The sequence below is a fragment of the Patagioenas fasciata genome, chromosome 27, assembly GCF_037038585.1.
Source record: "Patagioenas fasciata isolate bPatFas1 chromosome 27, bPatFas1.hap1, whole genome shotgun sequence".
Lineage (NCBI taxonomy): Eukaryota > Metazoa > Chordata > Aves > Columbiformes > Columbidae > Patagioenas > Patagioenas fasciata.
Genome location: NC_092546.1, coordinates 5,407,703 through 5,420,764, shown reverse-complemented (window position 1 = coordinate 5,420,764; position 13,062 = coordinate 5,407,703). Strand labels below are relative to the sequence as shown.

At 50.0% G+C, this 13,062-nt stretch overlaps 1 protein-coding gene across 8 annotated transcripts in view; it reads left to right on the top strand.

The window, feature by feature from the left end:
* GATAD2A (GATA zinc finger domain containing 2A) overlaps window positions 1-13,062 on the top strand; it is a 48,664-nt gene that overhangs the window by 28,604 nt on the left and 6,998 nt on the right. For 7 of the 8 annotated variants that reach the window (XM_065858446.2, XM_065858448.2, XM_065858447.2 and 4 more), the window contains 5 exons: window positions 1,848-2,119; window positions 8,601-8,730; window positions 8,865-8,996; window positions 10,279-10,368; window positions 12,145-12,276. In XM_065858446.2, coding sequence (XP_065714518.1) covers window positions 1,857-2,119; window positions 8,601-8,730; window positions 8,865-8,996; window positions 10,279-10,368; window positions 12,145-12,276 — 747 coding nt within the window. In that variant the 5' untranslated portion in view covers window positions 1,848-1,856. The remainder of the gene's footprint in view (window positions 1-1,847; window positions 2,120-8,600; window positions 8,731-8,864; window positions 8,997-10,278; window positions 10,369-12,144; window positions 12,277-13,062) is intronic. The other variant, XM_065858453.2, reaches the window with a different exon arrangement.

The following is a 13,062-nucleotide window of genomic DNA, read 5'->3' as shown; positions in this document are numbered from 1 at the left end:
CCCGGCGCTGGAGCCGCTGCTTCTCATCCCCGCGAGGCTGGAGAGGCGGACGATGCTGAAAATAAACCCGGATCAGGGTTTAAGGAGGTTTCCTACTGACTAAGCAGTCTCGCTTCAAGAAAGTCACTGATTAATGGCAAGACGTAAGCCGGGTGATAGCTCAGCCCTTTGCTTTACCCCTGGGGTTGCGTTTGCACCGAGTTAATGGGGATAAAATTCGCAGTTCCCGGTCTGACTGGTTATTGGCTGGTTCGGGGTTGTGGTGCTGCCGTGTGGTCAGCAAAGATGCTTAAACCGGGGTGCTGTTGCAGGGAAAAGTTGTGCTGGGGGGTCTGGGAAGAGCCGCTTGTGCCAGGTCGGGCCCTGCGCTGCATGCGGGAATCAGAAATACATCCCAAAATTACCATCGACGGTGTATAAAACACCTTCCTGCCGTCACCGGGAGCTCAACCTAACCGCAGGTCAGCCGTGGGGAGGCACTTTGTATCGAGTAGGATTTTAATATTCCCTCCTTTAAGAAAAATATATATATATATATATATTTCATCTAACACAGTGCGGAGAAACTTGCGGTCGCTTGCACGGGGCTCATAGTGTCAAAATGGCAATTTCACGTCGTGCCGATGTGACATGAGCGGGGGGGTGAGCAGAGGTTAATTATGTTGCGTAATTATGTTAATCTCTTGCTGTTAAAAGGCAAAAAAAAAACGGAAAGACTTTGTTTCACTCCTGTGCCTTGGCCTCACTCGTGAAATCAGTTTTAAAAGGAGAAAGGAAAGAATCTGGGATGGGAAGAGTGTTAAAAAGAAATGAATGAATTAATTGGAAAATTTGAAGGGCGAGGGGGGGTATTTCTCTCCCTGCCCCCCCCCCCGCCGCTGTGCCACCCGCTTGGTGTCCGGTGTCACCAGGGGGTGTCACGGGAGGGTGTCACTGTGGGGGTGTCACGGGGGGATGCTGGGGCACAGGGTTCCCTGCCGGCTCGGGCTGCTTTCTGGAAAGTGCTTTGTGTGGCCGGTGGCATCCTGGGAAGGGTCATGTGGAGCCCATGATGTCACGGGAGCAAAGCCCGAGCAAAGCCTGACTGAGCAAAGCCTGACTGAGCAAACCCTGACTCAGCGCCAGGCCCGGGTGGCCGCAGGTCCCCAAGTGCCGGCCGAGATGTCAACCCTCACCGGCAGCAGAACTCCCCGTGGCAGGCGAGGAGTTAAGCCGGGCTTTTCCCCAGCCTGGCAAAGCCTGGCTTGCTCCCCAGGAGGGGTGAAGGTCTGTTTGGAGGGTGATGATGACAGGATGGAAGGTCCCCTCACACAGGGTGTACTGGGCCCATTCCCCGGGCTGTTTGGTTCCCAAAACTCGCAGTCGGGCTCGTGTCCTCCTACAGACACCACAGCCCTCCCGGCGAGATCCTAATCAAGGGGTTTGTAATTGCGTTGATTTGCATGTGAGGCAAACACATACGTTCTTCCTGCCTTTTGGGGAAGAGCCAAACTTTTTTCATTATGGGGCTTTGTATATTTTCATGTGCTCTAATGCAAGCCTTCTCTGTTTTCCTCCTTGGTGATTCTGGTTTACACTTCATGAGGTTTGTGTGTGTGTTCTTGTTTCCCTTTGTTTTTGCCCAGCACAAGAAGTGTAAGCACAGCGATGCCGGGCGCTTAGCAGCTTCAGACTGAGATGTATATTGAAGATAAGCTGAGCGAGCACGCTGGCAAAACTTCTGTTGTTCTTTCCAAACTTCTTTTTTGCAGTAACCGCTGTACTTTGCCCTGTTTGGAAATTAAGGTGTTGTTGTCCAACCTTTTCTTCCCGATGTGCTGAACCGGTGTGCGTCTCCTCTCTTGCAGAGCCTCACAATGACAGAGGAAGCATGCAGGACACGGAGTCAAAAACGAGCCTTAGAACGTGAGGTACCGCACAACGATGTGGACAGCAAGAAACTGAAAATGGAGAAAGGACTGCTAGGAACCGATTTAAACGCTGAAGGCGACATGAAAATCAAAGCCGATCCCGCAGCTGGAAAAGTGCAAGGATTGTTAAAAAGCGGAGAGGTGAAAGCAACCATTAAAGTGGAGGTTCAGACGGGAGATGAGCCTGTGGACATGAGCACCTCCAAAAGGTGAGTTAGGGTTGACGTGCTGCGTTTGGGACACCAGCACCGTAAAATGCTGAAGGAGGAGTTCTCCGCATCTTAAAGGTAGAGAGATTAAAGTGTTACGTGTGTATTGCAGCTCCGTCTCTTCACGTGAGATTCAACAGCTGTTTCTGTATAATTTCCATCCTGATTTTCCTCCCAGAAGCCGTGGCAGCTGTGCTGAGCAGCTGAGCATGGAAACTCAGTCTTGAAAAACATGTACAAGTTATAAAGAGGATGCGCTTTGAGCTACTGAGTGAGGTTTGTGTGAGGAAGAGCGGTTTGGGGTTTTCTTAATTGAGCTGTGATATAGGAAAAATAATAGCTTATAGTTGTCTAAACAGAGGTGTTTTAGTGGCAACTTGATTCCTCCTGACAGAGCAGAGTGTTTTGGATAAGCCTGACTTGCTTTTAGAAGGGACCTGTGGCTTTTGCCACCAGATGTGTTCTGAAAAGCCAGTTCTCCGTAGGACAGGTTTGTGATACATTTTGGAAAGTCCAGCCTGCTGAAGGTGTCTGAATTTTGCCATCTGGAGGCGTGAATTCAAAGTTCATTATCGCTTCGGAGAACTTTATTATTACAGAAACATAAAGCTTTTCCTCTGGCTTGTATTTGAGATACAAACGAATTGGGTGGTTCTGACGCTTTCTCCAGAAAACGTCTGCCAAGGAGACAACTGCGCAAGTTGCCCAATTTGATACTGAGGAGTAGTTAATTGGGGTAATAGGTGACTTCCCAGGGTTGTGCTGACTGGGAGTGAATCTCTGAAGGTCTCTACCCGCTCATTAACGCAGGTATGCGCGCTCTTTTTTTGAACATCTCAGAAGATCGCTCACGCCGACAAACTGGAATAAATTAGACCCAGGTATTCGCGCCGCTTTGTTGCGGCGCTTGCCCCCACATGCCCGCGCTCCCTGGGAGTTCAGCACCCGTTTGAAACGTGTGCCAGCGCCTCTGCTCTGTTGGTGTCCATCCCCGAACGAGGGGCTGCACGTGGAATCGCTCAGAGTGCACCCAGGACAATAATGGCTCTTTAAAGGAGACGGGAGAACATCCTCTCTCCATCCCGTGTTCTTATTTCAGGTGGTAACAGGATATCGTCGTATTCGGTTTCTGCAAGGAGGGAGAAGAGGCTTCCCCGTACCAAAAATCCGCTTGCCGGAGACGCTCTGATCCCAAATCCGCTCAAGTTGATAATAACAAATATAATTAAGAACTTCACGAGGCTTTGCATACTGTTCATAAGTTGCAACGCCTTTTGTGATCCGTAGTTGTATAAAATTCTCCATAGAGAGGAATTAAACCCTGGGTCATCTCAGGTGACAAAAAGGAGCGTGGATGATTCCCCACACCTCTGGAAATGAGGCAGCGGCTTTGCAGGGTCCGAGGCTGCAATCCAGAGCATCAACGCGGTGCTGAGCGCCTCGGGGTGCAAATACACCCAGGCAAACACAACCCGCGGCCAAAGGTGCCCGCGATACACAGGAACGTTGTCCCTGTCAAGTCTCATCCCTTGCATGTCTAAAAGTACAATTGGCGTTTATAGGGAAGGTGGGTCTTAGTTTCATAAGGATTTTTAGGTTGTTTTCCGAGCGTGGGACACCTTTTCAGAGCTCCTGCTTTTAGAGGAGTTTAGTTTGCAGCCAGGACCTGTGTCTTTAAAGCCTCTGAGCTGATCTTCCCGAGGAGGTGAAAAAAGAGCCATTCTTAAAATGACTGAACCACTCCAAACTTCTTGGGTAAAATTCATGCTCAGTTCTGTGTGGTGTTTGGGCTTTTAGGCTTCCTTAATGCTTTTAGGGCTGGAAACACAATATTTTCCTTGGAAGAGGCGGCCCAGCACTAATCACGGTTTAGCTGACGTAAAGCTGATTGAACGGGCTATCTTCCTGACATCGGCTGCTTTTCAAGGTTTGCGATACAAACCTATCCGCGTCGAACTTTAAAGTATATTTTAATTTTATTCTTTTTTTGTTTGTTTGTTTGCTAAACCGTGGAAGTTGAATTTAAAAATAGGATCTGGTTGGAGCGCGTTTCCCCATGCCAGAAGAAACAGAAGCGAGTCTGTAGTGGTAGGAGCCTTTGATGGGAGGTCACCCAAGGCCAAACCAAACCCTCGCTCCTCCGCACGGCGTTTGCGCAGCCCTGCTGTGTAATTATGGGGGACGGGGAGTCCTCCCCCCGGGAGAAGATGCCTCATAAATAGTAAAATAGTGTAACGTGAAGGGCTTTGCTTGTGAGCGCGCTGATTTATTCAACGTTATAGTAACTCTCCAAATAGGTTTATTTCGGCGTTCTGCACAGCGAGGCGTCTCTGGCACACGGGAAAGGGAGAACGTGTTGTTTTCACAGCGCACAAGCGGGATGGTAACGGGGATTGGTTGTAAAACACGAATCCAAGAGCTGGCTCTATCTGCAGTTTAAGGCTGGCTGATCAATAGAAGTAATTCCTACAGATTTTGTATCAGTTGGGGTCTTATTTAGAAAGAAAAAGAGGCAAAAAAACCCCCACACATTCCAAACCACTGTGTTTATCATGTTGGCTTCTCACATTGAGCTGCAGAGTCTGTGTTTTCCTTCCAGTTGCAATACAAGGCCGGGTAAGCCAAGAAAAAAGTCTGCATTGGATACGTTGGGTTTATTTGCACCCATCTCTTGTCTCCTGGTGTGCGGGACCCACAGGTACCGAACACCCCAGTTTGCAGCTCTTGCTTCTGGAAGTCACGTCTGAGCTGGTCCGGCTTAAACCACCGCTCGTTTGCAGGATAAAACCCAACGGGAACGAGGAGTTCGCAGCATCCCTGGAGTTAGTGCTCATAGGAAAATCATCCCAGCTCTAACTCCTTTCGTTTTAGGTCTTGGCGGTTATGATTTGCATGCCTGACAAGGGCTGCGTTGCTCTGGAACCTCAGGATAGTCGTGTTCTCCTTTTGTTACGTGGGATAACAGAAGTAACACCAAACAGGGATTGGTGGGAAGTTGGCTGCGCTCTGGATTTTCCTGTTGGGCTCTGGGTGCTCAGTTTTGGTGCTTTGAAGGATTTTTAGGTTTAGGGCTGTTTCTTGTTCTTAAATCCAGCCAGGTCACGTTTCAGATTTACCAAAGGAACAGATGTGACTCTGGAACTCTGAGGTGTTCCTGAGCGCTCGGGGGTGCAGCCCGTGCTGCCCCCCAGACCCTGCTTTACCGGAATGGACTGGGATATTGTGGCAAAATCAATGCCCGAGTTTCTGGGGGAGTTTTAATGTTCTGTTTCAACTGCAGACACTGATGAACGTTTCCTTCCTTCCTTCACACTCAGAGCAAGGGGTGACGTTCGCTTTGTTTCTTTTTCACGCTGCAGTCACCACATCCATGGCAGCTGCTTTGATTTCTGCAGGTAAAGCATCTCCAGGAAAAAGAAAAGCAAAATTCCCCACTGCCTTCCTTTTCTTTCCTTGTTTGTCTTCCTCCATTGCCAAGGATTTTTGGATGAGAGTATACAAGAGAGTGTTGAATGGACTGAGGCAAAACTGTTGCATGTTTGCTAATGCAGATGAAGCTTTGGTGGGAAGAGGAGTTTACATTTGTCACCCTTGGTTGTGCATCATTGGAACTTGTGTGAGTCCATCTCAAGACACCTCAGGTGTATCATCTCGGAGACAAAAGTTTAATGGGGATTCAGCCACCTGACCCTCCTCTTTCCTTCAAATCAACAAGTAAATACGCTGTATCCCCCTGGGAAAGTGGCTTTTGGGGTTGTTTTCCTGTGACAGTTGTGCTCTGCACCGCTGCAGGATGCTCCTCAAGGAAACTCTCAAAGGCGCGTGGTGTCTGTCCTTGCGCTCGGGGTTTGAAAAGGGGATCTTGGGGAAGCGTTGCCTTTTCCTTCGAGACCTGTGCTGCTTCCTTACACCGATTTTGTGTTACAATTGTGTTTCATCGCTGCGGGTGCTTGAATGGGCGTCCATAGCCGGGCAGCAGCCCCGTTTCCATCCTCCAACGCGGAGTCCAAATGACTGAGACAGCAACACTTATGAAAGCCGAAGGGAGAAGAATAGAACGACATCTTTATTTAGCTGAAGGAGGAGGAAGGTCAGAGCATCAGGGCAGTTACCCCACGTTATTTACTGCTGGTGGCAATATTTTTCTGAAAGTGGTGATATTCCCATTGTCTCTCTTATTCCGAAGCATCTGGTTTGGGTTTATTTGCTTTACACACAGGCTAAGGAAAGAGGAAAGGAGGCTCCTTTAGGAAGGCAGAGCGCTTTGCTGGGTCCTGGGCTGTGTCTCTGGAGCTCCTGTGTTCCCCGTGCAGTCGGTCGCCGTAAATCCTGTAATACTGGATATGAGTTGACTTGGTGGCTGCGGTTGATTTGTGTTGCCTTTAAAAATACAGAGCATCTCCCCTGTTCAAGAAGGGTTTTCCTCTGTGAGCTCTTATGTCAGCAGGCTGAGTCCTAGATAGATACAACCATTTCATGCTTTTGTGGGAATACATGACTTTAAAAGCAGCGGTTTCTACGGCACCTTCTATTAGATCAGCATCTTACAACGCAGCAGTCAGGAATATCATCCTGTATTTTGCAAAACAGGAATCGTAGGGTTTTCCCTACATTTCACATGGTGGTCCCACCAAACACCTTAGGCAGCTGAATTTTTTGGTGCAAAGCAGGGGTGTCTTGCATGGACACCCAGTGTTGCTGTTCCTCTCTTCTGAGGGTGAGGAGGTGATGTCTCCGGGGTACCCCCGGCTTTCAGAGCAGGAAGAGAAGGTCCATGGGATCACGACTTGTCCAAGCAACCGCTGTTCGCCTTGGCCGGACAGACCGCCGTCCGTCCCGCTGTCGCTCCGCAGGGTTTGCTCCTCTTCCTCCCAAACTTCGTGGTGTTCTATCAAAGTGCTCAGATCGCTGCTGAACGCAAACTTGTGCTGTTGCCAGCGCATCGTTGAACTAGCCCAGGATGGAGCTTTTCCTGCTCAGGGTATCCCGGGGGACATCAGGCATCATCTTCCTCATCCAGCCTGAAAAGGAACCCAGGAGGACCCCACACCGCAGCACAGCGACTCCTGGGGCTTCTCAGTTTTGCTGTTTCTCCTTTATTTTTAACAATTTTTCCTTGAAAAGCACCCAGTGACCCTTGGCGCAGGGACCCCCATTCAGGGCCGCTCCATTTTCCCCGCCGTCCCCCCTGGCCTGACCTCCCGCACCTCCCAAGATGCCGGCCGGGCCGCACCGGCCGGGCCCGCCCGTTGCCATGGTTGTCACCGCGCCACGTCACGTGTGGGGTGTCACGTGGCCCCGCGGTGGCCCCAAGGGGACAGCCCCGGTGCCGCCATTTGAAGCGGACAGAGCTGGATGGAGTCGGGTGACGGCGGCTCCGCTGCCGCGTTGTCACCTCCGCGGTTCCACTGGGTCGATGGGACAGGGGACAAAGCGCCGCCGGTGGTAGAGTCGCTGTCCCCAGCCAAATAAAACCCGTCACGTCACGTTTGCGGTGGCGTCTGCGTTGTGACGTGTTGACCCCATGGCTCTCGGCTCTGTCCCCATGTGGGTGGTTGGAGGTGGAGGTGACAAGAGCGCCGTGTGTTTGGGTGCTCAGACCCCGCTGTTGATGTGGGGGTCACCGTCACTTCTCGATGCTTTTCCCAAGGGATTTAACCTTGAAGTCTAAGGGGGAACAGCCAGCGCTTGGCCCCGGTTGGGTCCCAGTTTGCTCAGCGCTGCTGGGTTGTCACAGGACGGGACCTGCTGCGTCCCCACACACCCACTTGGGAGAGGCTCCCAAACCAGTTAGAGCACAACCCGGCCCAGTTCCTGCCCCCTGAGAGCGACCTGGGCCGGCTCGGTGCGTTGGGACACGGGAGACGCTGGGAAATGCTTCACCTGTGCCCCTGGAACTTGTGAAACAGTTGGGATGATGGAGTTTTCTGGCTCGCTGTGCCCTCTAGAGGACACTCATCTACTTGTTTTACTTATTCTTTCCCCACTGTATGTTTGTACATTAAAAACTGGGGTTCTGGAGTGTTTGAGGTGGGTTTTACAGTATCCGAAATACTGTTTGGCTGGAGGTGTGCGTGTCACGGAGCTTATCAGGGCACGCAGCTTTTTGCTGTGTGAATATCCATTGCATTGCTGGATAAGATAATAAGGATTAATTTCTGCTAATCATTGGATTCCTAATAACTGTGGGCTATCAGTTAAGTCTAGAAATTGTTGTTTAGTCTAAGAAGTAATTGCCTGATATTTAAAAGTAGAAAGCTCTGATGCCGTTTCTCTTATTTGTGGATAATACAAACCACTGTTCCGGGAAGCTTAATATCCACCAGGAGAACAGACATTGATTGAACTCGTCCGTGTTTCTTCAGGATGGAGAGATTCGGGATTAATCTTGCAGGAACCCGTAAATAACGTTGCTTTGCAGCATGAAGCAGTTGCTTGATTTTATTAACTCGCTCTCTGTATCTTTTCTTCTGATTCGCAGTGAAATAAAGCGAGAGAAGAGAGTCCCCTCCCCGGACGTTATAGTGTTATCTGACAATGAGCCTTCTAGCCCTAGAATGAATGGTTTAACAAAAATAGCATTAAAAGAGACCAACACAGAGGCGCTCATGGTGAGTCTCCCTGTCGTGTCACATCCGTGACAATTAAAGCGCTGTCAGTTCGTGTCGTAACTTGCGTGGTGTCTGTTCTTTCCCTCTCTCCCCTCCCTGTTTTCCCATCGCTGTTGCCGTACCCGGCCCTGCAGAAGAGCAGCCCGGAGGAGCGGGAGAGGATGATCAAACAGCTCAAGGAAGAGTTACGGTTAGAAGAAGCAAAGCTCGTTTTATTGAAGAAGTTACGGCAGAGTCAAATCCAGAAGGAGACCACTACTCAGAAGGTATTTATTTTCGTACAGATACTTATCGTTTGAAACGGGAGAAATTGAAATAGCTGTGGTGGTTGCCATAACCTATGGAACATAAGAAAGCTTTCCACTAAAGCATATCTCACTTTTCGTAAAATCTCAATGAAGTTCATAGTGGCTTATCCTGCTAACCGCTCCTTTTTGTGGAATTCCTTGTTGTGTCTTGCCAAGACCAAACAACAATGATACTCAAAAGCCAAAGATCTTTTCATTAAAACTCAAGTGCATTTGTGAAGGTAACACACTTCCAATTATTAAAGGCTGTCCTTAACGCCACGTAGAGATCGCTGAGATACGTTTGGAGGAGATTCCTGCATGCAAGAAATGTGCTGATGGGCAGAGATAAAGCGTTTGAAGCGTGGGCTCTACCCCCAGCTCCCATTCCCTCCTCCTGTTTTCTCCCCACCCCTCATCTCACGCAATATTTACAGTGCTGGGGGCAGAGAGCTGCTTCCATCAGAACTATCCCTGCAGAAAAGTCTTGGGTTTTGTGGGTTTTGCCCCATTCTGCTCGCTCTGTGCACTGGAGAGCGGCAGGAGAAGCGCAGAGGGGCTGGGGGGGGCGTTGCAAACAGTGGCAATGAAATGATTTCATTTTGCAGTGTGTGATGCTGACCTGATGGGTTTTTTTGTGGTGGGGCGATATGTGGATGGACTTGGTGGTGCGGAGGGGTGTTCATGCAGCTCTCCTGGCTGGTTTGGGGGGGTTTTATTGGCATCTTTCTCCTGGACTCTGAGGCCTTCAGTAGATGGGATCAAACCTGCCGCACGTACCTGCATCGCTCGGCTCGCTGCTGAACGCGGAGCAGTGGGCTCTGGGTGTTTGAATGAACTACGGTGAAACAGCGGATCCTCAACTTCTCAATATATGAAATCCTTTTCCTAAACTTTTTTTTCACTCTGCATTATGCTCGAACCCAGTTAGTTAAGACCAGTAGTAATGGTGGATAAGGCTAAGGTGGGCTCTAAGCTGAGGCTGCTAAAACAGATCTCCAGGTTGCTCCGCTTCTGGTGTACAGACTCTTATTTTCCTGGTGTAATCTTACCTAATAATTTCTTCATTTAAATATGCACGTTGAGATGCTTGGAGGAAGAAAGGGCTGGGGGAGGGGGAGGAAAAACCACAGGCTTTGAAGATCCTCTCGCTGAGGCGCGAGGAGGTAAATGCTTTTGTTCCCGTAGCTTCTGTGATTCTGCTTTTCCACCCTTACGCTCGTCTGCTTTTCTTCTCTGGTTTGTTTTTCTCCTCTTCCAGCCTGCTGGTTCCTCTGGGAGTGCTGTGGCCACCCCTCCGCCCTTGGTGCGGGGACCGCAGAGCGTTCCTGCTGGCAAGGCGTCCCTCCAGGTCAGTGGGACCAGGGGCGCGGAGCCACGAGGCGCACAGAGCAGGAGACCCCATCCCATTCACGCCTTGGGGCCAAGTGCAATTCTTTAAATTACTTTTTAAACTCCCAAAACCCCACTTAGACGCTTTATAAGAATGAGAGCAGGAGACCCCATCCCATTCACACCTTGGGGCCAAGTGCAATTCTTTAAATTACTTTTTAAACTCCCAAAACCCCACTTAGACACTTTTTAAGAACGGGGTGGGAGATAAAGATAGGGTGTCACGCAGACAAAACTCTCATAAGCTTGGCTTTTTAGATCATCCTGATCCACCCTGTGTCCATACGTCCATACGAGCGCTAACAACCTGTGGATGCTGTGCAGTTAGGTCATAGAAATATCGTTGCCGTACGCTTGGAGAATTAATTGTGCCCTCAGTGTGATTAATTGTAAGAGCTGAGTGAATCATACGATTTTCTCTTTTGGCTTGGTGGCTGAATGGCACATGAGGGCAGGAAAGACCCTGGTTCAGTCCAAATTAAATGAAATGTTGCAGAGCCTTGGGGGAGAAAACAGCAGAGACAATTGACATCTGTCAGCCTAACCTTCCTCTTGAGCCCAGCATCTTTAGTTTGGGGGTTTAAAGTATTTCTGGTTATTCACCTTGGGCTAATTCGGAACAAATTTCAAAACCGGTTCTGCACAAAATGTTTTCGCTGGGAAAACGGCAGCTCTGTGTTTCAGAGCCCCCTCGAACGCTGCACTCAGGGAAAAAGGGTGGATTTGTTCCCGTGTAGGAAACCTTCACAAAACCTAAAGCAATCTCCTCCTTGGGCCGAGCTGCCGGCGCTGGGACAGCACTTCCAGAGGAACTGGCCACGGGTTAAACCCTCAGCAATCAGTGGGACTGGGGTGGGCAGAGGGAGCGGGGAGCCCAGCGGCCACAGCTGAACTTACTCTAAATCGCAGCATTTGAGCAAATTAACCTCCGTCCGCTTCTGCTCGACTGTCAGAGCTCTGCTAATCCCTGTGTGCAGGAGTTGAGTTTAACGTTTGGTCTTCGGCCGAAAGCACGGCACAAGGGGATAAAAATTCCCGCCTGCCTAAATGTGCGTGCACGTGGTAGAAAGAGCGGGGTCTCCGGTGGTTTTGGAAGGGTTCGTTCACAGCGATGCCAGTTTGGGGCCCGAGGGAAGGGCGGGATGTGCAGAGCCGCGTTGGGCTCCATCGTGTAGCGCTGATGATCCGCAGGAGTGCGAGTGATGCGTGAAACCCTTTGCCACACCAGAGAACCTCAGAGGATTTCATGCGACCTGCAGCAGTTTCTCAGATCTCATTCACCCACCTCCTTTTCTTTTCCATTTTTCTCAAGTTCTCCCCCTTTCCGGTCTCATTTTTCCCTCCCCACACGCACACCGTTCACCTCCTGCATTCCACATCCAGGCTCTGCCCGTTCCGTGCTCCTCCTGAACGTATTTCCCCACTCTCTTACATCCCCCAAAATACACATTTCTTCCCCCCGCTTCTTCTCATGCTGGGGTTACGGCGTTGCCGCTCTGCTGTGTCTCAGCACAGCAGCTCTGGAGCTGTTGAGTTTCAGCGGTGGGAGGGCAGAGGAAAATGCTGGGGGCTGCTCTTGACCTTCGGAATTCCGCGCAGAGGGAGAGAGAACAACCCAGGTGCCACCACGTCCTTAGGTGTTTGTATCGCTGCCTGAGAGCTCAGACGCTGCTTTATCAGCGTAGAAACGCACCGGAATGAAACAGCACGAGCAAAGTCTTCTCTTTGTTTGCAGACCTCTTCCACGCGCATACCAGGCACTGTTATTCCCCCTCCCTTGGTCCGCGGGGGGCAGCAGACTTCTGCAAAGCTAGGAACGCAGCAGAACACGCAGATTGTGATGCCGCCGCTCGTCCGAGGAGCCCAGGTGAGTGTTGACCCACCTTTCACGATCTCCTTTGGGCATCTCAGCTGTTTCCTTAGACATTTGTCTGCTTGGCTGGAAGAGGCCCACGAAGTTCTTGCTGGAATGAAACCTTCGTTCCGGTTTCATCGTGGAACAAACGCAGCGGTGCTGTGGACGCTGCCTCGCGCCTGTAGCTGCTTCCCTCAGCTGCACCAAAGTGCTTGATTTGCTTTGATCATGAAAGCTCATTTACAGGCTTCCAGCTTCACCCGCTTTTTAGGAGAGAAGCAGTAGAGGAAATGAGGCGCTGCCCGTTGTTCTTCCATTTTTCCCCCTCGTTATTCTTCCTGTCATATCAATTCCACCTTTTCAAGTGCCCAGACTTGTTGGGTTTAAGTGCTGCTTTGCAGGGTCTCTGTCACCTGTAGCAGAAAACAGCGGTGTCCTAAAGGGATAGGAAAGCAATGTTCGATTTGATACAGTCTTCCAAAATCACGACTTCTGTGGGATACCAGGGAAAACACATTTCCGTGTTATATGAGGATTTATTGTGCAGAGAAAGCTCTGCTTTTATCTGTTGCACAGCCAGCACTGAGGAGGGAGGTCGAGATTTGCTAGGTAATTTTCATTCTGATTATGGAGAAAGCTATTTCTCTGAATGAGGTTTTCCTAATGCCTTTAAAATGAAACAGGCTTAACAACTATACATTTTTGGAATAAATTTGACTTGGAAACTTTGATTATTGGCACAGCTGCTTGGCTGCAACGTGACGGTTCATTTGGACAAAGGGAAAACACCCCATATTG